Raw genomic sequence first — 26425 nt, forward strand, 5'->3', positions numbered from 1 at the left:
AGTGGATAGAACATTACGGATTACTACTTTACTTATACAGAAATTGTGATTATCTGAGGCATAGTGTTTGATAACTGAGAAATGTAACCTCTTGGGCTTGAGCTGTGATGAAGAAAGGTTTTACAGAGAGGAAGCGATCGGGAGATGCGGCTCAGAAATGTTGGCGTGAATACAGTTGAGATCAGTGTTTGGTGCTTTTAGAAATACTTCATTTGTTATTGTCTCCGGCTACGCAGCAGGCAGCCATAATTAATTCACATAGGTGAGACAGTAGTAATTTGGGAGTAATACACTTAACGAACAAGCAGAAACTAAGGCGATGTTAATGTAAACGTCTCAAGCCTTAAGGTATGGAAGGGATTGGCTCACAAGATCAAATGGTCCACGTCAAGAGACGTTCGATGCGATTTTGAGCAAAGTGTTGACCACATAGTGGAACTGACGGCAATGTTGACTCTCACATGGTGTGACTGCAACGAATAATCGCCCGGATACCCAGTTCACAGACATTAGGATCTGAGAGCGTGTGTCTAGTTCGGTGCAGAATTCCAAGAACAGCCGGTGTCGGGATTGTAGAGCGTGTGCTATTGGCCTCAAGTCGCGCTTCGGACCTGTCAGGCCGGCAGCGGCTCCTGGCATGGTCTAGGCCGTTGGCTGTGCCCGCGCGCGGCAGAAGAGGACGGCGGCGCCTGCAGCTGCGGCGCGCGCATGGCTAGACTTGGGCTGCAGCTGGCGCTGCTGCTGCTGGCCGCGCTGCTGGTGGCGGCGGGGGGCGGCACGCCGGTGCAGCGCGGGGGCGGCGGGGGCGGGCGCGTCGCCACCGACGCGCCGTCGCTACCCGGCCTCCACATCGGGCTCATCACACCGCACACCAACTTCGGACGGCGCGAGTATGTGCGCGCCGTCAACTCGGCCACCAGCTCGCTGACGCGCTCACGGGGCCCCAAGTTCGCCTTCCTCAGCAAGTACAACTTCCGAGCAGAGCACGTCCACAGCACCCCCATGCCGCTCACACCCAGCCCCATGAGTAAGTACCGCCCAGTCTTGCAAATGCCAACATTTTTCTTGGAGTCCAAGCGATAGGAACAGCTCAGTCAGTCTTCATTTCTGCTGTCAATAGCTGCTCAAAAAATGGTTTGTACCGTCTTTAGCGAAAACCGTTTTCCCACTACTCCTCAATTAGCAATTTTTAAAAATTATCTAAGTCGCAGTAGTATTCATAGGGCCATATTGTAAGATGGTCGAAACATCGACGTTATTCCGGGCGCAGCGCTGTCAGTACTGGTTTTATTGTCATCAGCTTCTGCAAAAATGTATCACAGTTCGTGTTTCATTCGAAACGTATTGCTCAATTCTCAACACTCAATTATACACACAGACACATGAGATATAACGGTGAAACGCCAGTTTTTTTTCTTATTGTGGATGGTGTACTGAACAACTTTACATCAGTGTTTAGCCGCGCGGGGTTAGCCGAGCGGTCTCAGGCGCAGCAGTCACGGACTGTGCGGCTGGTCCCGGCGGAGGTTCGAGTCCTCCCTCGGGCATGGGTGTGTGTGTTTGTCTTTAGGATAAGTTAGATTAAGTAGTGTGTAAGCTTAGGGACTGATGACCTTAGCAGTTAAGTCCCGTAAGATTTCACACACATACACACACACATCAGTGTTTACGACATTTACGGGCAAATAATTATAGCCATTAAGTCGTCTGTTTTTCGGCCGGTTAGAACCTCCAGGTACATGTGGCAAGAACAAGCCATTTATGCGTATTTGATCCTCAGCTGCAGGTCAGGTGTTGAAGTGTGGACACTTGGACATATAATGGTTAGTCTACACTGACAAGCAGAGTCCATTAGTGGTGCTGTACGACCGTGTAGAATACATCAGATGATAACATCTTGCGACGTTTGTAGGAAGGTTGTTCGACCCAGAGAAAAAATAACCAACACACTGGCGTGTGTACATATTATGGTACCACGTATAAAAATATCTGCACTTATATCCGTTAAATCCAGCCTATATTTAAAAATGGATGGTAATCCTTAAGGGGTAATCTGAAGTTAGTTGAAGGGCGACTGTTATTTTAGATGCATTTCAGTCGGAGTTTGGTGTTTACTGTCATCTGGAAGATTCATCAGCCTCTAATGAAAACGATGTTCCGACCTACCTGCAGCAATCGTCAGGCAAGTTGATTGACACGTAGACTGTTATTTATTCCAAATATCATTTTACTGGATGAAGCGCCATTTTTATTAATACGAGAAGAACTGAGGGTATTAAATAACACGCGACACAAAGCTATAACAAAGCTTTGGTATAACACCTACAACTAAGCAGTACCTTAAAGGAATGTTAGAAAAAGTCAAACCTACAACAAAAGTACGAGGATTCAACGGTAAATATACAATAATCACACGAAAACAGAATGTATACAACAGTCTTTGTGCAAATTGGAACATTTTGCAGATGAGTACAGTCTAGAAATAGGACTTTCAAAATCGTAACAGTGATTGTAATGCACATATGTCATCGTCAGCAGATCGCTCAATGATAAGATGAAACAAGACACTAAAACAAACATTTATAATTGATGACATTACCCTTTCTGATATTTGGCAGTGACATATGAGTTCTCTTACAGACTGATTTGCAAAGTAGAAATTACATTTCTAAAAGGAATCATAGGAAGGTGTTAGTTGGATAAGAATGATAATTATAATACATTGTGTGTCAGTTTTCGTTTTTACTGGTAGTAAATTCTGAAAAAAATCTTTTGTACCACCCTCACATATTCTACAATTTGTTATTCGTCGGAAACCTCTTGCTCAATATTCTTTTGATAACACCAAATTGCCATGTACAGTCAGCTGTTTAATGTATTGTATGTCCCACAGTTCGTAGGTATTCGGAAAATGTCATATTTCAGAAAAGCTCAGATCTGTTATGACACAACTACTTGTTTCGATCATCTGATCACCTTGAAGTGTCATAAAATTATTCACAAAAGCCTACATGACATCGTTTATACTACTGCGTAAAATAAAATAAAACCATCCTGCGTCACAGCCCTAAATTTCAAAATACACAATACGGTAAAGGGTAAACAGTTAATCAAAATGCACTCCACGCTGCACACGAAAATGTTGAACCTAAGTATGACCTTATAAGCAGATTGGTTAACTATATGGAAGTATTTTACCGTTGTAAGTATAATGGATGAAGAGTGTCAAAGGGCGCTTTCATTTAATTTGGTGCCACGGTAATAACGTTTCCGCACTGGCTTTTGTAAACATTTTATGACATCTGGATATAATCAGAAGATCGAAGACCTGTAGTTGACAAAAAATTATTTCAAATGATGCCCTTGGCGGATAGTAAAACTGACTTTCACGTGCGTAAAGGACTGTTATTATAGATTAGTAGTGTGACACTGTGTCCTGAGTCAGGGACGAAACAATGCGGCTTGAGTAGATTGTTGAGTTAGTCAACATGACTTGAATGTTCGTGTCAAGCATAGGTCTTAAATGTTCATGTCAACCTTAGATCGTGCGCTCTTCGTCACTATCGGCAAAAGAGAGATTTCCAGCTCAGGAAGTTCCCCCGTCAAATAAACCACAGAGCGGTCATTAGCAGATTCAACCACTATCGTTAGTCACAAAACGCTGAGGATCTGCCTCGTAGGGGTTGATTGCGGTTAATATCGGACGAGCGTTACCTACAAATTATGAGTCGTAGATACCCCGGAGAAAACAGAACGAAACTACCCATTATCTTTGGAGGCCACTGGCGTGGCTGTGTCGAGAGAGTATTTAACTGTCTTGTCATGATGCATTTGGCCTCTGGGAGTCCATTACAAACCCCCAGCACATTAGTGCACTTGAAGGTGGACATTGTATCATCTGTGATGAAAGTTTGATCAGTAGGGCAGTATTTACTTGCGTATTTACATCTAGATATATATTTCCCAAGTTACTGTACAGTGCATGGCGGTGGTACTTCCTACCATTTCACGTATTGGGCGAGGGAAAAAATGTGTCTAAATGCTTCTGTTCGCACCTTATGTGTATCATTTTATTCTAATGATCCTTATCAGTGGTGATGGCATCGAGAGCGCAGGATGTGTCAGACAATCGATAATTAAGTGGCGCAATCGATTGTAAAGGCGGCAACATGGATTCAAGAGGGAAGTGGGTCAGTCACGGTTTCCTCCAGTATTATTTACAGAATATGTCTGATGATACACACCATTATCGATAATTTGAGGCCTGTGCAGTATCAGGACATGCCCCTCTAACCCTGTCGTTTGGGCTTACAATTAACGTTTTGTCACCGGGTTCGTCTTTAAAGAGGAAAATTTATGAGGCTACGTCGTGAACACTTTCCTCCAGCAGGTTGGAATCATTCAGCTGGGAAGGCCTGCTGTGTCTGCTGACACGAGCTCAACTGGCATGTGTCGTCGCAGGAAGCCTTCTCTCATACAATGGACGGTGTCATGGAGATCGAACATCTCACAGTGCACGGGGTGTGCAAACACGGTATTGAATGTAGGTGTGCACTTTATAGCAAATTCTCTTTACTTCGGATGTATCGTTTCTTCAGTATTTTTAAAGTTCCATCGGGCATACCCTATTATTACCTCCCCACTCCCACTCCCCTCTTTCAATCTAGGCATCCATAAATTCCCATATATGCAAATACGCTAAATTCTTTCGAACATTTGAATTTATTATTCTCATTTTCACTGTTGTGGTTGCTTTGCGTCCTTGATAAGGTGGTGCTTCGCCACACAGCCACCTACCCATCTACCTAACATATTACTGATCATGATATAAGACCAATTACGACATTCAGGGCCAAAGGACAACCTGAAGCGTCACACGTCCAGATAGTATCAGTAAAACAGACATTGTTGATGTGAAGGTAAACGTTGTTGCGTCGATGTGACGCTGGATGACATAAATTGAAGTTGGTTGGCGTGTTTCTGCATCTAAACGATGATATCTAATCTTATTTCTCGCCAGTGGCAGGCTACGAGGAGCTGGACGTTCCTGCTCTCAAACTGCAAAAGTACTTGTCCGGAATGTAGCTACTGTACATGATTGTTGACAACGTTGGTCAGGAGACTGCCCGATCGCAAGAAGAACGGGCTCTGGATAGCCAGGTGGCACTACCGTCAGGGAAGACCATCGTACTCGGCGTATGACTTTATCGTGTCGTACTGCATCTACAGCAGCAATCTGAGAAGCCGTTGGCACCACAGTGACACAAGGAACTGCTACAAATCTGTTACTTCACGGACAGCTCTGAGCAGACGCCGACGCCCAATAGCGCTCATTCCACTGACGCCTCACCACCGCCATTTGCGAGTTCAGTGGTGTCCAGCGAGAGCTCATTGGAGGGCACCGTGGAAGACTGTAGTGTTTTATGATGAAAGGTTGTTCTCCCTCGGTGCCAGTGAGGGCTGTTTCTTGGCCAGAAGGAGGCCTGCTGAGGTCCTGCCAACAACCTGTCTCCGTGCTAGGCACACTGGACCTACACCAGTAAATACCGTCTAGGATGCGATTTCATATGACAGCGGGAACACTCCCGTGGTTATCCCAATCTCACTCAGGGCAAATTTGTACATCGGACAGCTGATTCGACCTGTTGTCCTGCCATTCTTGAACATCATTCCAAGGAGTGTGTTCCAACACGATAACGCTTGCCCACATACCGCTATTGTAGTCTTACATGCTCTACAGAATGTCGACTTGTTGTCTTGGCCCTCTAGCGCACCAGATCTTGTCTTCAGTCGACATATATGGGACATCATCGGATGACAACTCCAGCGTCATCCACAAACAGCACCAAGCGTCCCTGCAGTAACCGACCAAGTGAAACAAGCAGGGAACTCTGTCCCACAAACTGACATCCGGCACCCTTACAACACAACGCATTCTCGTTTCCAAGCTTGAGATTTTGGCGGTTACACCGGTTATTAATGTGCCATCAGTTCATATTTGCAATGGCTTATCTCGCGTTTATATTGTTATTGTTGTTGTGGTCTTCAGTGCTGAGGCTGGTTTGATGCAGCTCTCCATGCTACTCTATCATGTGCAAGCTTCTTCATCTCCCCGTACCTATTGCAACCTACATCCTTCTGAATCTGCTTAGTGTATTCATCTCTTGGTCTCCCTCTACGACTTTTCTCTCCACGCTGTCCTCCAATACTAAATTGGTGATGCCTTGTTGCCTCAGAACATGTCGTACCAACCGATCCCTTCTTCTTGTCAAGTTGTGCCACAAACTCCTCTTCTCCCCAATTTTATATTCAATACCTCCTCATTAGTTATGTGATCTACCCATCTAATCTTCAGCGTTCTTCTGTAGCACCACGTTCCGAAAGCTTCTATTCTCTTCTTGTCCAAACTATTTATCGTCCATGTTTCACTTCCATACATGGCTGCACTCCATACAAATACTTTCAGAAACGACTTCCTGACACTTAAATCTATAATCGATGTTAACAAATTTCTCTTCTTCACAAACGCTTTCCTTGCCATTGCCAGTCTACATTTTATATCCTCTCTACCTGTGATAATTCAGTGTTAATAACTTGAATATGTTACCTAGCCAAATGTTTTCCCGAAATTTCAGTGTTCTACACAAATCTTTTTTTGGTGTTTCGATTTTTTCCCGTCAGTGTACGTTTTTAACTGTGAATTATTGTTTATAGGAGGGAAACTCACGAGCAAACGAAATGACATGTGTTTTGACAAAAGCATGAAGTTCTTCTGATGATGAATAGTATTAATTTCAAAGTAGTAACTGCACTTTCTGAATACAGTAACTTAAAACCAATTAGCAGCTGGTTGCTGGCGTACAACCACCAACGATCTGAATCTCATAACTGCCACTGTCTCAGCAGTAGACTGACAAAGGCCTTAATGGTCGAAAGCTATGTTTGTGTGAATCTTTTTTTTTTTTTTTTTGTGCCTATCGCGGCTCAGCATCTGCGCTATATGGGTAGTAGTAACTTTCCTTCTCTCGTATTGTTACATTCCATCCTGGATTTTCCATTGTTTGACTTCATTTGACATTATACAAAAACAATATTACAATAATGTTGAAACTGGTGTATGTTTCTGAAACTACTGACATACAGTAAGTGATCATCAGTCATTCGCTCAATTCCATGAAAGACATTCGTATCGAGAATACCTATCTTATCTTGTACTTGGTTTAAAGTTTTACAGAATACGCCGCGAATTATAGAAATATATGGGAGAATGAAGCAGATGTAAACTGGAACTGGCGCACGAATCTGCTATTTATGATATTGTTTTAGATAAATGAACAAAATCAGTCACGATATTCTACGCTTCAGCCCTTTCAGTTATTAAAACCATTTGTTTGGTAGCATGCACACGCTCACATGTTGTACCAGAAAAGCTTTTATGGTTACAGCCTTTTTGCTTCATAACTATGTGTGAAGCGAAGGTAATTTCTGTAGCGGATGTACTCATGCCTACAGATTAAGGATTGAAAGTACTGACAAAGGACTACACACATTTACATTACGGAGAATCGAATTATTTCAGCAAGAAGGAGATAAATGCTATAAACTCAGCTACAAATAACACTGCCCATCGTAACAGAGGTTGAAATACTGGTGTTGGGAAAAATTTTTCACTATCAACCTTCCGCTATCGAGAGCGAATTCTTGACTACACCTCGTTGCCAGATGCTGCACCAACGACCTACACTAATTTCCAATAATGCCTTATAGACTGAGGTCAAATGACACTGTGGTTGGTCATCCGTCCGTCCAATGCGAGCTTCAAGCTCGGAAAATCCATTGGTGATATTCGAAAGTCTGTTACGCACCAGCTCTGGCGTGCTTCTTCTAACCAACCTTGAATTAACACTCATTGAGAACAGCAGAACACAAACCTCAGTTTCACTAAATCACGTAAGGTACGTGTACTCCGCCTGCAAGCCCTAGCAGGACACATCGGTACCGACCGACCGTCGTGATATCATCTGCCAATGCCACGCAGGGTAGCCGCGCGGTCTCGGCGTCTTCTCACGGTTATCGCGGCTCCTCCTGTGGGAGGTTCGAATCCTCCCTCGGGCATGGATGTTTGTGTTGTCCTTAGCGTAAGTTAGTTTAAGTAGTATGTAAGCTAAGGAACCGATGACCTCATTAGTTTGGTCCCATAAGACCTTATCACAAATTTCCAGTTTTTTTTTTTTTTTCTTTTCATTTGCCAATGGCGTCATTGGAAGCTGTACGTTGTCAGTTTTCGTAACCTGGAACCGCTAAAACTCGGTCAGGCAAATGTCATGAGGCTGAATGCATCCTGTACCAGGCCTCTCACCAAGGAATAATTCCTGCCGGCACCAGATATCGAACCAGGATCCTCCGCATTCCAATAAGCCACGCTTATGGTTCAATCCCGCGTCCGGCCATCCTGATTAGGTTTTCCGTGATTTCCCTATATTGCTCCAGGCAAATGCTGGGATGGTTCCTTTGAAAGGCACGGCCGACTTCCTTACGCGTCTTTCCCTAATCCTATGAGACCGATGACCTCGCTTTCTGGTCTCCTCCCCCAAAAACAACCCAACCCCCTAAATTGCACTTACTTGTATAACCTGCGCAGCGTCGTAAAACACGCGAAACTATTATTATTATACCTGGTGTGGCAAACAGTTGAAAACGAAAAAAAAATCATAATTTCACAGGTTATTTAACATCATTTAGTTACCTTATGTAATACCGCTAGTGCATTAGGTAGCAAAAGGAATTAGATGAATCAGTTTTCATAGATGGGCTGTAGAGTTATCATCAAATTAATTTAAACAGTGAAGCATTTAACACAAACGGAACCAATAAGATAATTAGGGGACTGTTGTTATCCCGGTTTCTTGACTAGTTGCGCAAACTGGGTTCTGATGGGGCACCAAAATCACGGTTTCCCGTCCGAGTCAGAATATCCCTGGCTATTATAAGACCGTTTAAACCGAGCTGAAGTTCTTGTTCGTTCTGGATATCATCACCGCGCTTTAAGAACATGGATAACTTTTGGTAAACTTTTCTTGCACAGAAGTAATTGTGGGGAGAAGGTTGACGTAGCGTTAAATATGTTGGGGGTCCTACACGTGGAGAATCAGATACGTAATTCACGAAATGAGAGGAGATGAAATTTTAGCCATTCTAAAGTTGCGAACTAGTTTGAGTCCGGAGATTAAAGGACAACCGCCGGTTCCTGCGATTGCCCCTCACGCGGCGACGCCGAGTGTTGGGTATAATTTCTGCCACACAGTTGCCGCTCATTTAATTACGACCCAATTTCACAAAGTAGCAGGCGCTGCCAGTGCTAAATGCATTATCTCTGGCGAGCCGGGGCTGGTCTTAACCCTCTCCCCCCTTCTGTGCCCCGCGCGGGCTGTCTTGCAGGGCCTCCTGGCCCGCCAGCTAGCGCTGGCGCGTCGTAAAAGTTAGGGATTTTCGCCGGAAGCGTTATCGACATCCCTGGACTTGTCCCTGTCATTTATCACGTCCCTACTTTGTTAACGTCTGACGTGTAGTGGGGGGCAAGGACGTCAGCGCTACGTGGAGCTTGACAAGCGAAAGAAAGTCGGCGGCTTGTCTCACTGCTTCGCTACAAGATAGCTTGTCCTTACGCGAAAGGAAGTCTGTAATGGTTATCCGAATATCTGTAAATTGCACGTAACATTTTGTGAAAGTAGCCGTTGACAACTCCAACAAATCTGAGAACTTTCATTGTATCGATCTGAAGTAGGAGTTGTGGACATATACTGTGTTCATTACGAGCAACGGAAACTTACCCAGCAAGGATTCAGAAAATCTCGTTCTGTGAAACACAAGTAATGAATATGAAACACAAAGTAATGAATGCCATGGAGAGGTGATCTTAAGTTGATTCAATATATATATATAGCAATATATAAAGCACTTGTACTGCCGAGTTTTTCGCATGCATCAAAGATAACAGTTTACTCCACAGTCTAAAGTTTTTTAAAAGTCTTGTCAGCCAGATGCTCTCCCGAATAATGGTGGTAAATTTGATCTCTGGAAAACTGAAAGAAACCCATCCATACGATAGCCACACTCGTCTCGTTAACGAAAAGTAGTCAATAGGAGGTTACTCTGACATGAAGGGATTGGCAAATGAAAGAAAACAGTGTCGGCCTGAATTAGACCATTCGCAAAGCAAATGATCGATCTCCTCCGACCTTCCCGTTCCCCCCCGCAAATAAAAGGAAAGCGAATGTGGTAACTCGTAAATGCTACACATACTTTGCATTAATATATATGCTTTATATATGTGGTTCAAGGTTACTATTGGCAGTCGTTACTGAAAAATTACTGGAAAAAGCGATAGATGGGTCCTGATGGGCTTCAGTTCGTCTTGACAATTTAAGCCATCGGGCCCTAATATCGTCCCTGCTCCTCTCAAATACTGACTTTATTATGTTATAACAATTTAATTGTAAGTTGCCTGCAAGTGGAGAATAAATTCAGAAATACATACACAAATCTGTAGCCTTTTCCGCAACCTTACAGGATTTATACAAGTCGTACCCTTCTAAGGTGTCGAAATATGGCCTCCTTCCCTTATCAAAGACATTCTTACTAATATCCTTGCTGCTGTAATACGGATGGCACATATCTATGTATAAATTCTCCCGTTTCCCTGTAGCGATCCAAAGAAACTGAGAATATTTATGTACTTTCAAAAATGATGAGCACATTCTTGAAATATAGCCATAACAATATTATAAATCTTTAGTGATGCTTTACTTACTCTTTTTAAATTAAAGGCTCTTTGATAAGCAGTATTACAACCAGCACTTACCTATGGCATGGATATCCACTTCCCAGCAATATCTTAAAGGCAAGCCAATATTTTTTTTTGGGGCTAGGTTTGTGTGTGTGTGTGTGTGTGTGTGTGTGTGTGTGTGTGTGTGTGTGTGCGTGTGCATGTGCGTGTGTGTGTGTGTGTGTGAGAGAGAGAGAGAGAGAGAGAGAGAGAGAGAGAGAGAGAGAGAGAGAGAGAGGGAGACAGGGGGGTTGCGGAAAGGGGAGGGGTTGAGATGCAATCGGTATTCAGAGCGGTTTGACGCGGCACGCTGTTACTTCCTCTCCAGTACTCAACGTCCTCGATTATTTTTTGGATATATTCCAAACTCTGTCTATCCTGCAGTTTTTGTCCTCTCTAGTACCATAGAAATTACCATATGATATTTCAACACATGTGCTGTCATGCAGACCCCTCTTTCACTGATTTCCAGAGTTTTTTCCCCGCAGATTATACGGATAACTTCCACGTTTCTTACCGTAGCAATCTTTTTAATGTTTTGCATTCATCTATTAGGCGACATGTCAGACACTTCTGTTTACTTACTACCCTGGTTTCCCACAGTCCATAATTCTCTTTCATACGATGTAATGTTCCCGAGGTCCATTCTCAGAAATTCAATACACAAACTGACCCCTGTGTCCGATTATTAGCGTTTCATTACCAAATGCCCTCTTTCCCAGTGCTTTTTTGTTTCTTATGTCCGATTTGCTTCGTCCGTTGGGCGTTATTTTGCTTCCAATGGAACAGAATGCCTTCACTTCGACTCATACGTTTTACTACATTTTGATCTTGTAGTTTATCGCTAATTTCATTTTTGCTATTTATCATTACTATCGTCTTTCTTTGCTTCACTCTCAATACATAGGGGAGAGCGTTGCACCTTGAGGATAGTGTGCCTAGGGAAAGACGATGTGTCCTAGTCATAGTTTCAGTCTAGTGACACATTTTGGAATTACATTTAGAAATGAGCGTAGAGACTACCATAAGCAGTTCGCAGGATTTTCTACTGTTTTTGTTGCCGTGAGATATGAGATTGTGTTTTGCAGAGCACTCGTGCCTACACTGACGGAAAAAAAAGATCGCAACAGCAAGAAGGAGCTGTGCGACGTAAACGGAAATTGGTAGGCGTGTTTCTGCATCTGAAGGATGATGTCCATTCAAATTTCGCACCAGTCGCACAAGAATGGGACTAGGAGCGTCACTATGAGGATGCAAATCAGATTTGCTTGAAATACCGTCGTGAGCGTTAGTTACCTTTGAGATTAGACGTAGTGAATTGATGTTAGTGAAGATTGATTTTAGGGCGACAAAGTCGCCATTATCAACACCTCACTGAGTTTGAACGAAGTCGTGTAATAGGGCTACGAGATACTGAATGTTCATTCCGTGGTACTGCAGAAATCCATGGTGGAATGTAGCCACTGTACATGATTACTGGCAGCAGTGGTCACTAGAATGTACGGCCGCGAGAAGACCAGACTTCGGACGGTCAAGTGATAGAACCGAGAGGTAAGACCATATTGTTCGTTGTATGGCTTTGGAGCGTCAAACTGCATCTGTAGCAGCAATCTGAGCAGCAGTTGGTACCACAGTGGCACATCGCATTGTTACAAATCGGTTTCTGAAAGGACAGCTCCGAGCCAGACGCCCTGTGGCATGCATTCCACTGACCGAAAACCACTGCCATTTGAAGCTTCTGTGGTGTCAAGCGAGATCACAGTGGAGGGCAGGGTGGAGACCTGCTGTGTTTTCTGATGAAAGCTGGTTGTGCCTCGGCGACAGAGATGTTTTGCTTAGGAGGAGGCCAGGTGCGAACCTGCAACCAACCTGTCTGTGTGCTAGACACATTGGACCTACACCTCGAATTATGGTCTGGAGTGCAGTTTCGTACGACAGGAGGAGCACTTGTGGTTCTCTCATGCACCCTTACTGCAAGTTTGTGTATGAAGCTGGTGATTCGAATTATTGTGCTGTCATCCATAAACAGCATTCCAGGGGGCGTTTTCCAACAGGATAATTCTCGCCCGCATACCGTGAAACGTCCCCTTTGAACAATTATACAAGACTGTGCTTAACCTGACACACAATATTTTGTTAGCGCAACGCAATCTGACTTTCAAAAATCTCTACAAAAGAATGGCCCTGACTAACATTAAACTATACCTTTCACAAATCACTTACCTCACAAAAATCTTCGCTGCTCAAGCTACTGCAATACAGCGAGCGCCACTACTGCCAGCTAAATAAAAGATTCAAACTATGGAAGGCACTAACTACTGATAGGGATAGTTAGCAAATGAAAGATATTAGTAGAGAACGAACAATGTATTTACCTTGATATCATCATGTATAAATATAGCAGTTCATGACAAATTACAAACCTCCGCCATCTCTCTCCCCACATCCACCACTGCTGGCGGCTCACCTCCAACTGCGCAACGCTGCGCAGCTGCCTAACACTACAATGGCGAGTATTACAACAATGCAAAGCAGCCACAGACTGCACACAGCACAGCCAGTGATTTTCATACAGAGGTGGCGTTACCAATAAGAAATCCTAAACAGCCTACTTACATAAGAACCTAAACAGCCTACTTACATAAAGAAAACATAAACAGCCTACTTACATAAGAACCTAAACAGCTTACTTACATAGCCCCCATGCTCCCCACAAAAAATTTTTACAAATGGTGTTGGGCACTGGCCAATACAGATTTGACAAAAATTTTTCACAATTACAGTAACAAAGATATAAAATGCACACACTTATTGATACGATGTTGGTCAAAAGCTCAAATTTTCTCACAGTCCATAAAGACAGTCCTAATCGTACATAACAGTAGAATAGCAACATGCTGACAGATAATGGGCCACAACAGAGCAAACCCACAGCAGAGTCAGTCGTACTTTGGAAGAATATTGGTAGGTAGGTCATCACAGAGCAGACCCACTGTAGTCCTGGTAGAGAGTATGGTATTGGTGGGCCACCAGAGGTGCAGACCCACTGTAGTCCTTGTAGAGATAATGGTATTGGTGGGCCATCGAAGGTGCAGACCCACTGTAGTCCTTGTAGAGACGGCCAGCAGCCATCTGTTGCGACTGTGCCGGTGCACAATCACCCTCGAAGAGTCTTGTGGAGAATATGGCAAGTCCATAAACCACCACATGTCCACTCACAAAAAAATTTGTTTGAAATGTCCTTAGAACCAGCAATGCTGTTATCCAGTCCCTTGCTGAATTAGTAACACACGTGCAAACACTAACAGTCCCTACGTCTCACATATTGTCCATATACTATGACCAACAGAAACGTGTGCAGTGAAAGGAATGCTTACAAGTTACTTAATTTGATGAACTGGTGTCAATTACAATATTATAACATGAGAATACAATTACAAAGGTACAAAATACATCATTAAAGAACATAACAATACAGATAACATTTGTAGTACAAGCTTTACAAAAGAATCGAAATAACATATACGTCAGTGTTCCAGGAATTATGACATGAGTACATACTTAAAAGATCAGAATAACTTTCGAAACACCAACTTCACACATGAACATTAAGACAGAACAGAATAAATAATGTATAAACATCTTTACAAAGAAAGTAACATGGTATTTGAAAAATTCTACAACATAAATCTTATTAGCTAAACACATAAAGACAGGAAAAAGACAAATACACAAGGGTACATAAACATATAGTGGGATAACACCAATAGGAAAGGACAGGGTTCGTTTTCAGTGTAACATTTGGTACTGCAGTCCAACCCAAAACTTCATATATCTTTCCTCTTATTTCATCCTTTGTTTCCACCAAAAAAAATTCTAACTAAGCATGCTTTCTGTGTTTATATGTTCACACATTTCTTACCTCATTCTTTATTTCCAAGAAAATACTACCTAAACCTGTTTTCTCAATGCATTTCTTCCAATTCATCGCAACTCATTCTCTTAGAGGCTACCCCCTCTTAAGCTAACTTAAATCTACTGAGCTCAGATGCTAAAATAAGGGACGAGGCAATGCAGCATCACATAACAAATTATTACAAACAGCAATGACAAAAAAATGCCAACTTGCAAAGCAAGCAGCAGCAAATCTAAATTAACAGATAAAATGCAAAATTACAACTAATATGAGCCAATGTGCAGCAACAATAAAAATAACTCAATAATTAAACTAGCTTAACAGAGTAATACAAAGTGAAATTTAGTTGCACTATGCCTGGCAAATAGCAGCAGAAATAACTTATATCTAAACATGACATAGCTCAAGCAGAAAAGATATTACAGTAAAAACAACAATGCAGATAAGGGAAGTGTATATTCACATCTTAATGTCTATGTAATTAAAGTGGTGCACCACAACAACTGATTGTAAATAGAAATATTAGCATGTACTTGAAAAGAAAATTATGTGTTACTGTTACTAGTTCCTTCTTATTGTTCTTTCCTTTCCAAGTGCTCCTTTTTAAAGAATGTGGATCATAAAATAATTATTTAATAGATCTGTTGACAGAAAGTGTTCACATTAGCAAATGCATTTCATTTTATAAAAGCAATGCTGCAACACAGCTGGAAACCAGATATCAAATGAAAGCTGCCTAACACTACAATGGCGAGTATTACAACAATGCAAAGCAGCCACAGACTGCACACAGCACAGCCAGTGATTTTCATACAGAGGTGGCGTTACCAATAAGAAATCCTAAACAGCCTACTTACATAAGAACCTAAACAGCCTACTTACATAAAGAAAACATAAACAGCCTACTTACATAAGAACCTAAACAGCCTACTTACAACCGCTGTTGTAACCCAACATGCTCTGCAGAGTGTCGACATGTGGCCCCGACCTGCTCCATCATCAGATCTGTCTCCAGTCGACCAAATATGGGACATCATCGGACGACAACTCCAACATCATCAACAACCAGCGCTAACCGTCCTTATAGTGGCCGACTTAGTGCAACAGGGTTTGATCTCCATCCCACAATCTGTCATCCAGCTTCGGTACAACAAAATGTACACATGTTTATATGCTTGCATTCAACATTCTGGCTGTTACACCGTTTATTAATGTACCAGCACTTCCAATTTGCAATGGCTTATCTCACGCTTACATAGACCTGTGATTTTGCAATGTTAATCGCTTAAATATGTTACCGAGACAGATGTTTACCCGAAACTTCATTATTGTACATTAATTATTTTTTAGTATTGTGACTACTGTTTCCTCGGTGTATTATGGGCTCTACGTCTTTTGCTGTGTAATGTATTAAAGCTGTTTGGAATATATTGTTTATTCTTCAGTTTGGAGAATTTTATGGTGAGTAAAGTTGTAACTATGATTATGACAAAGCGTGAACGGTTAGGCCATACTTCGTCGGTCGTACACCACCTGCACCTTTAAGCAGAACACGGTCTGTTAGCATAGAATATGAGGTAATTGGTAATGAACTGAGTTTCTTTAACACGTTAAGAATTTTACCTGTCTTCAAAATGGAAATTTTAAGTATTTTTCTATTTTTCTATTTCAAAATGTATTTAACTTTTTCAAAATACTTCTACTTCATTTGATTTCATTTACTGATTACTGATGTGTAGTAGAGCAATAATGTAACAAAAGATCGTGTTGTACTTGGGTACATTATTTGACATTAGGAAAAAGATCGCTTTCCCGAAATAATGTTTCTAATTTCATAAACAAAGTGAAGGACACAAAACGTGAATGCTGTCATTTCAAAATGGAATCAGAAAGTATATTGGACTGCATTTATATCTCTGGCTTGAGGTGGAAGTCTGAAAAGTGTTCCATGGTACAGTTACTTTTCTCTTATGTTGTCTTTAGCCTGTTCATTCCGTTCGACAATTGACCACACCACCAGCTTTCACGGAGTCTTGTTGACAACTTGTGTCCATGGTTCATGGGGTGTGCGCCACACTCGAACCCTGCCATCAGGTCTCACCAACTGAAATCGGAACTCATGTCACCAGTTCACGGTTTTCCATTCGACTAGGGTCCAACCACTATGATCACGAGTCCTGGAGAAGCGCTGCAGGCGATGTCGTCCTATCAGCAAAGGCACTCGCGTCGGTCGTCTGCTGCCATAGCAAATTAACGCCAAATTTCGCCGCACTGCCCCAACGGATACAGTTATCGTACATCCCATATTGATTTCTGCGGTTATTTAACGAAGTGTTGGTTGTCTGTTAGCACTGGTAACTCTGCGCAAACGCCACATCAGTCGGTCGTTAGCTAAAGTCCGTCAGCCACTGCGTTGTCCGTGGTGAGACGTAATGTCTTGGTATTCTCGGCACACTCTTGACACTTTGGACCTTGGAATATTGAATTGTCCAACGATTTCCGGAATAGTGTCCCCTGCATTTAGCTCCATATACCACTCCGCGTTCAAAGCCTTTTGATTTCCTTCTTGCAGGCGTAATTACGAGGGGAATCTGTTCACACAAATCATGTGTACAAATGACAGTACCGCCCACGCACTCCCTTTTACACCTTGTGTACGTGATCGCCATTTGTATATGTGCATATAGCTATCCCATGACTTACATCATCTCAGTGTACTGAGAAGTGAACAGTGGCTGGCTCTGAGCACTATGCGACTTAGACGTGAACAGTCTTAAGGTGCAGGGCTCACTCTTGTCGTCATCATTGCCTCAGAGGCATTGTTTGCGAGGTAGTGTGCGGGACAGGTTTGCCCTCGCCGCCTCCTCCAACTGCTGCACAACCAATACTGCGGCCTCGGCTGCCGATTCGCGGCGTGCAGCCTCATAATTAGGAGGCTGAAAGCGGCGGCAGCAGCTGCGCACACAGCCAGACGGATGCGGGCTCGGGCAGGGCAGCGCCGGTAGCGGGGCCAACAGCACGGCAAACACGCCCAGTTGGCAGCCGGCTGCCATTTCTCCAGTATGTGGCGTAGGCTACCGACTCTAGTCCGCCAAATCACTGTGCCCGAACGAAATGGTTAACTTCACATTTTTTCCCTTCTGCTCTTTTCTCATTCTCAGGAAAATCAAGATGGCTTTTTGTCTGGTCAGTTGTTTTTCACATTGTCCATTATAATTACGAGCAGATTTCAAAAACTAAGAAAATTTGTATAACTAGTCGTACGGCTATGAGTATTATTTAGAGTTGAACTATAGGCGTGTTTAAGCTATACAGCCACCATTAGGTTATATGTAATAGAACATCTTATAAATTTGGTACATTTGTTGTATTACGTGTGAGTTACTTATGAATAATACGATTTTACATACGATTTCAAGTGCCGGTTTCCATACAATATCGTTTTTCTGTTGCTGATTATCTTTTACTTTAATGAAACAATAATAATCAGTTTTGTAGGGCGTCCTGATTTTTCGTTTAGCAGTGGTCAGAAATAAGTCTCTGTGTCTAGTTGACTTTTACATTTAGTTGCAGCAGTTGTGACACATGATCAGCGACTTTATTTCTGTTGTAGTCTATTTGTTTACTGATTATATTTTTTCGTTGTTATTCCAGTAGTATTCAACTGTATTTAATGTTCTGACATTTCGTTAATAATGGTCGGAAATAAACTTAATTTGCAGTTGACATTTCGCGACAGCAATTAAGTCAGATAATCAGCGATATTGTATGGTTACATCTGTTTGTTGAAAATTCTGTCAGGGGTGTTACTGCTTTATACTGGATGGGTGTCCCTGGTGTTGCGTTATTTAATTAAAATTTTGTCTCTCGTTGTGCTCTGGTTCATCCAGGATCTTGGTGAATAATGCTAGTAAGGTTTTCGATAAAACATTTTCTTACGTAAGTTCCTGCGTAGACGATTAAATGTGGATAATTCTTGCGTGTAAATATATTTCAGTTTCGTCCAATATATTCACCATTGGTCCTTTTAATGTTGTGTGTAAAATATCGTCACCACTTTGCAATGGGTCTGATTTCTTTCGTTCATTTTTACTGCGATGGAGAAAGGTGGCTAGGCTATTGTCACTTAGTCGATATCTACTAGCGAAGTCTTTGCCCGTTCGTTCCACGTAAAATTTTTCACAGTCGTTGCAGTGAATTTTACGCTGAAGAACCAAGGAAGCTGCTACACCTGCCTAATATCGCGTAGGGCCCCCGTGAGCACGCCGAAGTGCCGCAACACGACGTGGCAAGGACTTGACTAATGCCTGAAGTAGTGCAGGAGGGAATTGACACCATGAATCCTGCAGGACTGTCCATAAATCAGTAAGAGTACGAGAGGGTGGAGATCTCTTCTGAACAGCACGTTGCAGTGCATCCCAGATATGCTCAATAATGTTCATGTATGAGGAGTTTGGTAACCAGCGGAAGAGTTTAAACACAGAAGAGTGTTTCTGGAGCCACTCTGTAGCAATTCTGGACGTGAGGGATGTCGCATTGTCCTGCTGGAATTGCCCAAGACCGTCGGAATGAACAATGGACACGAATGGATGCAGGTAATCAGACAGGATGCTTACGTACGTATCACCACTCAGAGTCGTATCTAAACGTATCGGAGTCCCATATCATCCAACTGCACACGCCACACACCATTACAGAGCCTCCACCAGATTGAACAGTCACCTGCTGACACGCAGTGTCCATGGAGCCATGGTTTGTCTCCATATCTGTACACGTCCATCCGCTCGATACAATTTGAAACGAGACTCGTCCGACCATGCAAAATGTTTCCAGTCATCAACAGTGCAGTGACGGTGTTGACGGTCCCAGGCGTCAAGTCATCAAGGGTACACGAGTTGGCCTTCAGTACCGAAAGCCCATATCGATGATGTTTCGTTGAATGGTTCACACGCTACCAAATATTGATGAGCCAGCATTGAAATCTGTAGCAATTTGTGGAAGGTTTACACTCCCGTCACTCTGAGCGATTCTCTTCAGTCGTCGTTGGTCTCGTTCTTGCAGGATCTTTTTCCGCCCGGAGCGATGTCGGAGATTTGATGTTTTACTGGATTCCTGATATTCACGGTCCACTCGTGAAATAGTCTCACTGGATAATCCCCACTTCATCGCTACTTCGGAGATGCTGTGTCCCATCGCTCGTGCGCCGACTATAACATCACGTTCAAACTCACTTAAATTTTAGTAACCTGCCATTTTTGCAGCAGTAACCAATCTAAAAACTGCGCCAGACACTTGTTATCTTATATAGGCGTTTCTGACCGCAGCGCCGTATTCTGCCTGTTTCCATATGTCTGCATTTGAATGCGCATGCTTATTCCAGCTTCTTTGGCATTTCAGTGTACATATACCTGGCACTGAGAATATTGGTGGTTTCCAGTTGCATGATGGTATTTTTGTTTCTATATTACCTTCCAGTTTGGTACGAAAAACTGTATAATGGTGCTTTTCAGTAGTTCACTAATTTTGTTCGATGTACTTCCCTTGTACGTGTATTTCCGTTTTTACTGCTATTTCTTCTTGTATAGAGTCCTGTTGTAAGAGGCATTTAAATTATTCTTTCGATGTGGTGTGAAATTATGTGTATTTGTGTGATTTCGGGTGGCAGGAATTTGCATTGATAATGTCATTACTTAATGTTGACTTTCGGTCTATTTCGAATTTTTGAGTGCTGTTAGTACTGTTACACATGTTGTCCCACGGTAAGACCATCTCGCAACAAGAATGTCGCATTGTCAGAAGGGACTACATCTGTAGGTGTTCTGCTGATGCAGTTCTACATCTACATCATACTCCGCAAGCCACCTAACGGTGCAACGGTGTGCAGTCGAGGGTACTTCTGGTACCACTAACAGATCCCCCCTTCTCCGTTACCCTCACAAATTGCGCGTGGGTTAATGGTTGTCGGTAAGCTTCTGTATTAGTTCTAATCTCTAGCATTTTCTATTCGTTCTCATTTCGCGAGAGGGTTTTGAGGGAAAGTAACATATTGTTCGACTCTTTCTGGAAATTAGTCTACCTTAAATTTCAACAACGCCTCTCTTCTGTCGTGTGCGCTGGAGTTCGTTGAGCATCTTTGTAACGCTCTCGCTCATTGGCTCGTCTCTTTCTCTTCTATCAATCCTACCTCGTAAGGGTTCCACATTTATGAACAGTACTCAAGCATCGGTAGAACAGGAGCCTTTTTAAGCCACATCATTCGTGGTTGGGTAACATTCCCTTAAGATTCTTGCTATGAATCTCTGTCTACCATATGGTTTTTCTACTATTTGCTTCATGTGGTCAGTCCATTTAATGTCTCTCTCGATATTTACTACTAGATATTTTAGTTAGATAAAGTTACCAGCAATTTTCATCAGCGGTGTAGTTTCACAGTAGTGGATTTCTTTTTCCTATGTATGCGTAATATATTACGTTTGTTTACTTTCAGGGTCAACATACATAGCCTGCGCCATTCATAACTCCTTTGCAGCCCGTTCGGTAAATTGATGCTGTCTTCTGGCGTTGTTACTTTCTTATAGACAACCATATCGCTTGTAAACAGCTTCCGACGCTTTCTACTAGATAATTTACATACATTGTAAGCAGAGACAGTCTTATCACTCTTCCTTGGGGTACTTTGGGTATTACCACTACGTCTGTCGGTTTTGTTCCGTTAAGACCGACATGTTGAGTTTTATCAGTAGGGAAGTCTCTTATCCAGTCGTAAATCTGGTTCAATCCTCGATAAGCGCGAATATTTTTCAATACGCGTCAGTTCGTGGTACTGCCAAACGCCTTCCTGAAGTCAAAGCGTACGGCATCAGACTGAGCTCGATTTTCCGTAGCCAATGGAGGAACAGAGCGAGCGGAGTTTCTTAAGATCTCTCTGTGCGTAATCCATGTTGATTTTTATACAGGAGATTTTCGTTCTCCAAAAACGTCATAATACGTAGTAGAAAACATGCTCCTTAATTCTACAACAGATTGACGTCAACGATAAATGCCTATAATTATGCGCATCTCTCCTAGTTCGCTTCCTGAAAACGGGGATGGCCTGCGCTTTTTCCAGTCGCCAGGTACCCTTTGTTGCTCTAGCGACATACTATAAACTGCTGCTGGAACGGGACCAACTTCATTGGCATAATACTTATAGAATCTTATAGGTATTTCGCCTGGTCCTGCTCTTCTCCAGTGCCAAGCGATTTTAGTTGATTTTCTGTTGCACGTTTCAACGATCGTACGGTGGTGGAAAGGAGGGACCGTGTTACGATCTCCCGCGGTGAAAAAATTTCGCTACGATGTGGATAATAGTTGCATCACAGTAGGTGAGGGAAATGGCATGGCAATTGGAAAAGTACTTAACATTTGAAGTTTGCAAGGCTGCAAGATTTTTGTGGGAAATACGCATCAATAGTACAAAGAAAGAACATGAAACTCTCGATATATGAACTAAGTGCAATATCGCGTCCAGCCGCTGTGAAATGTTGCCAGAATTTGATCAAGGACGCAGAGATGTGGATGGTGCTGATCTGGAAGGAAGCCCATCGATATACCCGCAAAAGAATTTTTAGACCTTTGATGAAATGATTCCCAGTGAGCGCAGATTTTTCAACCGTTGTTACTTTCACACGGACATTGTCGAATGGCCCAGTGTCCAGTGAGTGGATTTCTATCGTCGAGGAAATGAATGATTGGTAAATCGCTCCGACCGTTATTTGCAAAGACTTAATATCCTTGCTGAACAGTGGTGTCGGGTTTCTGTGTCACTTTGAAGTGGGCTGCACTTCAAAGTGACACAGGAACACAACACCACTATTCAATAAAAGTTACTACCCCTGCCACAATAATGTGTAACTTACTCGTGCTCTCGTGAAGGTATAGGCACAGCATATCGCACGTAATATGTGAAGCACTTCTGAAGTGCTAAATACAGAAAACTACAACCTCTTACTTTTGAAATATTTTTATGCTAACAGATATCTTCAGACGGTGCACATGGATTTTAAAATATTCTTTAGTTAGTGACAATATGGCCGGCATTGTCATCAGTATTCACCTGGTATCTTTCATTTTAATTGCCTAATGTCTACAGATTAATCACATTACACGAAGATGCTACATGCTGTTGCAATGGTGACAATCAATAGTTGTGTTTACAAAAGAAAGGCAGTACAAAATTGTGAATCAAGGAGCATCCTTTCCTCCACCAAGCTAACTTCATAACCTTACGTCGTTAATTACTGTAACTATCGTAATTAATCATCTGCGGTAACTACCGAGGTCAGTGCGTGAGAACGGCACTGCATCTTGAAAACCAGGCTACTCGGGTGATTGCTTCTGACGTTTCCAGCTCCTGGTTGAATACGCTTGTTGTCAGCCAGCCTCACTCTCACTACGACACCATTACGAAAATGAATCCGGGTTTCGGACTCACCTCTGAGACTGATCGGCGCTTATCACTTCCTCTATGACAGCCTCGTAAACCCCTGTACTCCTCAAAAGAAAAAAAGAGCGTAATGCCTGACGAATCGATGTAACAGTTCTGAAGCGAATGCCATGGTGAGCTTCCTTCTGTTTAGAAATGAAGTTGTAGTCATAAATTCTCAAGTCAGGGGACTTTGGTGGTTGGTACAGCATTTATCGGCACCTTCCATTAAACAAATGAGTCACAATGGTTCAAATGGCTCTGAGCACCATGGGACTTAACTTCTGAAGTCATCAGTCGCCTAGAACTTAGAACTACTTAAACCTAACTAACCTAAGGACATCACACACATCCATGCCCGAGGCAGGATTCGAACTTGCGACCGTAGCGGTCGCGCGGTTCCAGACTGTAGCTCCTAGAACCGGTCGGCCACTCCGGTAGGCAAATGAGTCACAACTTGGGCCAACGTGCCCGAACATTGTCCTACAAAATGGTGAGCTGGTTCTGCAACAACTGCCGCCGCTTATTTCTCTACACTGTACATTTTTGAAGCACAGTCTGCGACTGATATATTCTGATATGTCACGATCTGACGCGGCAATGTAGACACAAGATTGTTGTATGCTGTGTTTGTGATGGCGACGGCAATGCATATCAATTATAATAACAATACTGAATATCTAGGTCTAGTTCTACAAAGCTTTCTATTGTATTTGATAGAGTAGAACATTGTAACACGCGCTAGGTTCTAAAAATAGAGTGATACATGAGAAAGACCTCCGGGTCATAGTTAATCTGCATTGAAATCAATATCCTGTTGTCAGAGTAGAAAATGAGAAATCTGATACATTAAAGACATGTCGAGGATTGATGCAGGGCGGTATTTTGTCACCACTGATATTCAGTCATTATACAGAATGTATATCCCTTGAAAGTGCCGAAGGAGGAATCATCTTGAATGGAGAGAAGGTAAACAATATCCGTTGATGATGATACTGAAACGTTTTTGACACTGTAAATGATTTTCAACATTTTGTATACCGAATCAAGCTAAGCAGTGACAAGAGCTATGGCTTAGAAAGTGACATAATTAAAACAAAAGTAATGGTCACACACAAGAAAGACATACCAAACTGTCATCTCTGCGTTAATTGTGAACTTACTGAACAAGTAAACAATATATCTGGGAAATATCATCAACAACCAATCGGATGACTCGCAAGAAATATGGTTCGTGTTGACAAAGCCAGAGACGCGTTTTGTAGAATGACTAATATGCTCACCAGTCATGAACTCCCAAGCGAAACGAGATTAATATTTCTAAAATACATATCCCATCCTCTTCTATGGAGTTGAGAACTGGACTTTGGTCGAGATAAGGGCCAAACGAATTGACTGAGTCAGGCATTTGAGATCTGATTGTACACGAGAACGCTAGAAGTGCCGTGGACAGGTATAATTACTAACAACGACATTCTCCACAATATGAAGGAAAAAAAACATACAGTATCACGGTCACGTACTGAGGTATGGAAACAGGTATAAATGGCTTTAGAACATTCTTGGAGGAAAGATGCCTGGTAAAACCGGACGAAGAAGAATAAGAAGAGGAAGAAGAATGGAAGAAGCAGAAGATGAAGAAGGTCTTGGCGCGTAAACTTAAGGACATGGAACTCCCACCCGAGTGAGTAACTTATTCCTGCAAATAAAAATGTTATATCCGTGATGGTCACCAACATCCGAAACGGATGGGCACTAGGGGAGGAAGAAGTGTTATGAGACTTATCAAAATAATGCCCATTGGTATATCTGAGAAATGTACACATGTTTCTCTCAAACACCTCTTCAAAGATTGTCTTAATTACTGTACAGTGTGATACTGTGAACATCTGTGAGCATAACAGAGGAATTAGTGATTGTGAGTATTTATTCAAATTATACCTCAGCGTGGTTAAAATAAATTACTAGTGTACTGCATTATGCACTGAAATGATAAAGTCATGGGACAGCGATATGCACATATACAGATGGTGATAGTACCGCGTACAGAAGCTGCGAAATGCCAGCGCTGCGACGTTTGGCGTTAATGGGTTTTGGCAGCAGACAAGCGACACGAGCGCTTTGCTAACGGTACATGGCCTGCTGCGTCTCTCCTGGGCTCGTGACCATATCGACTGGACCCTAGGTGACTGGAAAACCGTAGCTTGGTCAGTTGGGGCCTAATTTTAGTTGATAAGAGCTGGTGGTAGGGTACGAATGTGGCGTAGACCCCAGGAAGCCATGGGCCCAGGTTGACAACAAGGCACTGTGAAAGCTGGTGGTGGCTCCGTAATGGTGTGGGCTGTTTTTATATGCCATGGACTGAGTCCTCTGGATGTTCCGCTACTTGAAGACCATTTGCAGCTATTCATAGACTCCATGTTCCCAAACAACGATGGCAGTTTTATGGATGATAATGTGCCATGTCACGGGGCCACAACTGTTGGTGACTGGTCTGAAGAACATTCAGGGCAATTAGAGCGAATGGTTTGGCCATCCAGAGAGCTTGAGATGACTTTTAGATTGAGATGACTGCCATAGAAATTTTATGGGACATAACGGAGAGATCAGTCTGTGCACAAAATCCTGCACCGGTAACATTCGCAGTTGTGGACGTACACAGAGCCAGCATGGCTCAATATAACTGCAGGCGACTTCCAACGACTTTTTTAGGTCATACCACGTCGAATTCCGGCACAAGGCCAGGAAAAAGGAAATCCGACACAATATTAGCAGGCATCCCATGATTTTTGTCAGCTCAGTGTACGCCAAGCAAGCAGGAAAATTATTCAACCTAAGGACATAACGTTTAAGTTATAAAACCGTTCATAGTCTTCGTAACAATCCAGACAGTTTCTTCAAGTATGCCACATCCAACTGTAGACACCCACTGATGATTAGATTCAGCAGAGTTCCCATACTCCGGGTGTGTTGGTTGCTACGTTGCCACCCTTTGTTCCAAATAGTCACGCATAACATACTCATCATCGAAATGAAGAAGAAAGAGCAACACTTGACCACCGATGGTATTGAAGTAAACTCATCCTTCACGTTAACGGTAACTTGAATAAGTAGGTCCAGTCCATGATACAAAATGTATCCCCAAAACATCGCTGAATCACCGACTGCCTGAACTGCTCATGCTATATATGAAACCGAATTGACACTTAGCACCATTATA

The 26425-nt window shown here is 42.6% G+C and overlaps 1 protein-coding gene across 1 annotated transcript in view; it reads left to right on the forward strand.

Moving 5' to 3' along the window:
* Positions 1-708: 708 nt before the first annotated feature.
* LOC124606282 (glutamate receptor ionotropic, NMDA 2A-like) overlaps positions 709-26425 on the forward strand; it is a 522926-nt gene continuing 497209 nt past the window's right edge. The window contains exon 1 of the mRNA XM_047138263.1: positions 709-1027. Coding sequence (XP_046994219.1) covers positions 709-1027 — 319 coding nt within the window. The remainder of the gene's footprint in view (positions 1028-26425) is intronic.

Source organism: Schistocerca americana, chromosome 3, assembly GCF_021461395.2.
Source record: "Schistocerca americana isolate TAMUIC-IGC-003095 chromosome 3, iqSchAmer2.1, whole genome shotgun sequence".
In the NCBI taxonomy this organism is placed as follows: domain Eukaryota; kingdom Metazoa; phylum Arthropoda; class Insecta; order Orthoptera; family Acrididae; genus Schistocerca; species Schistocerca americana.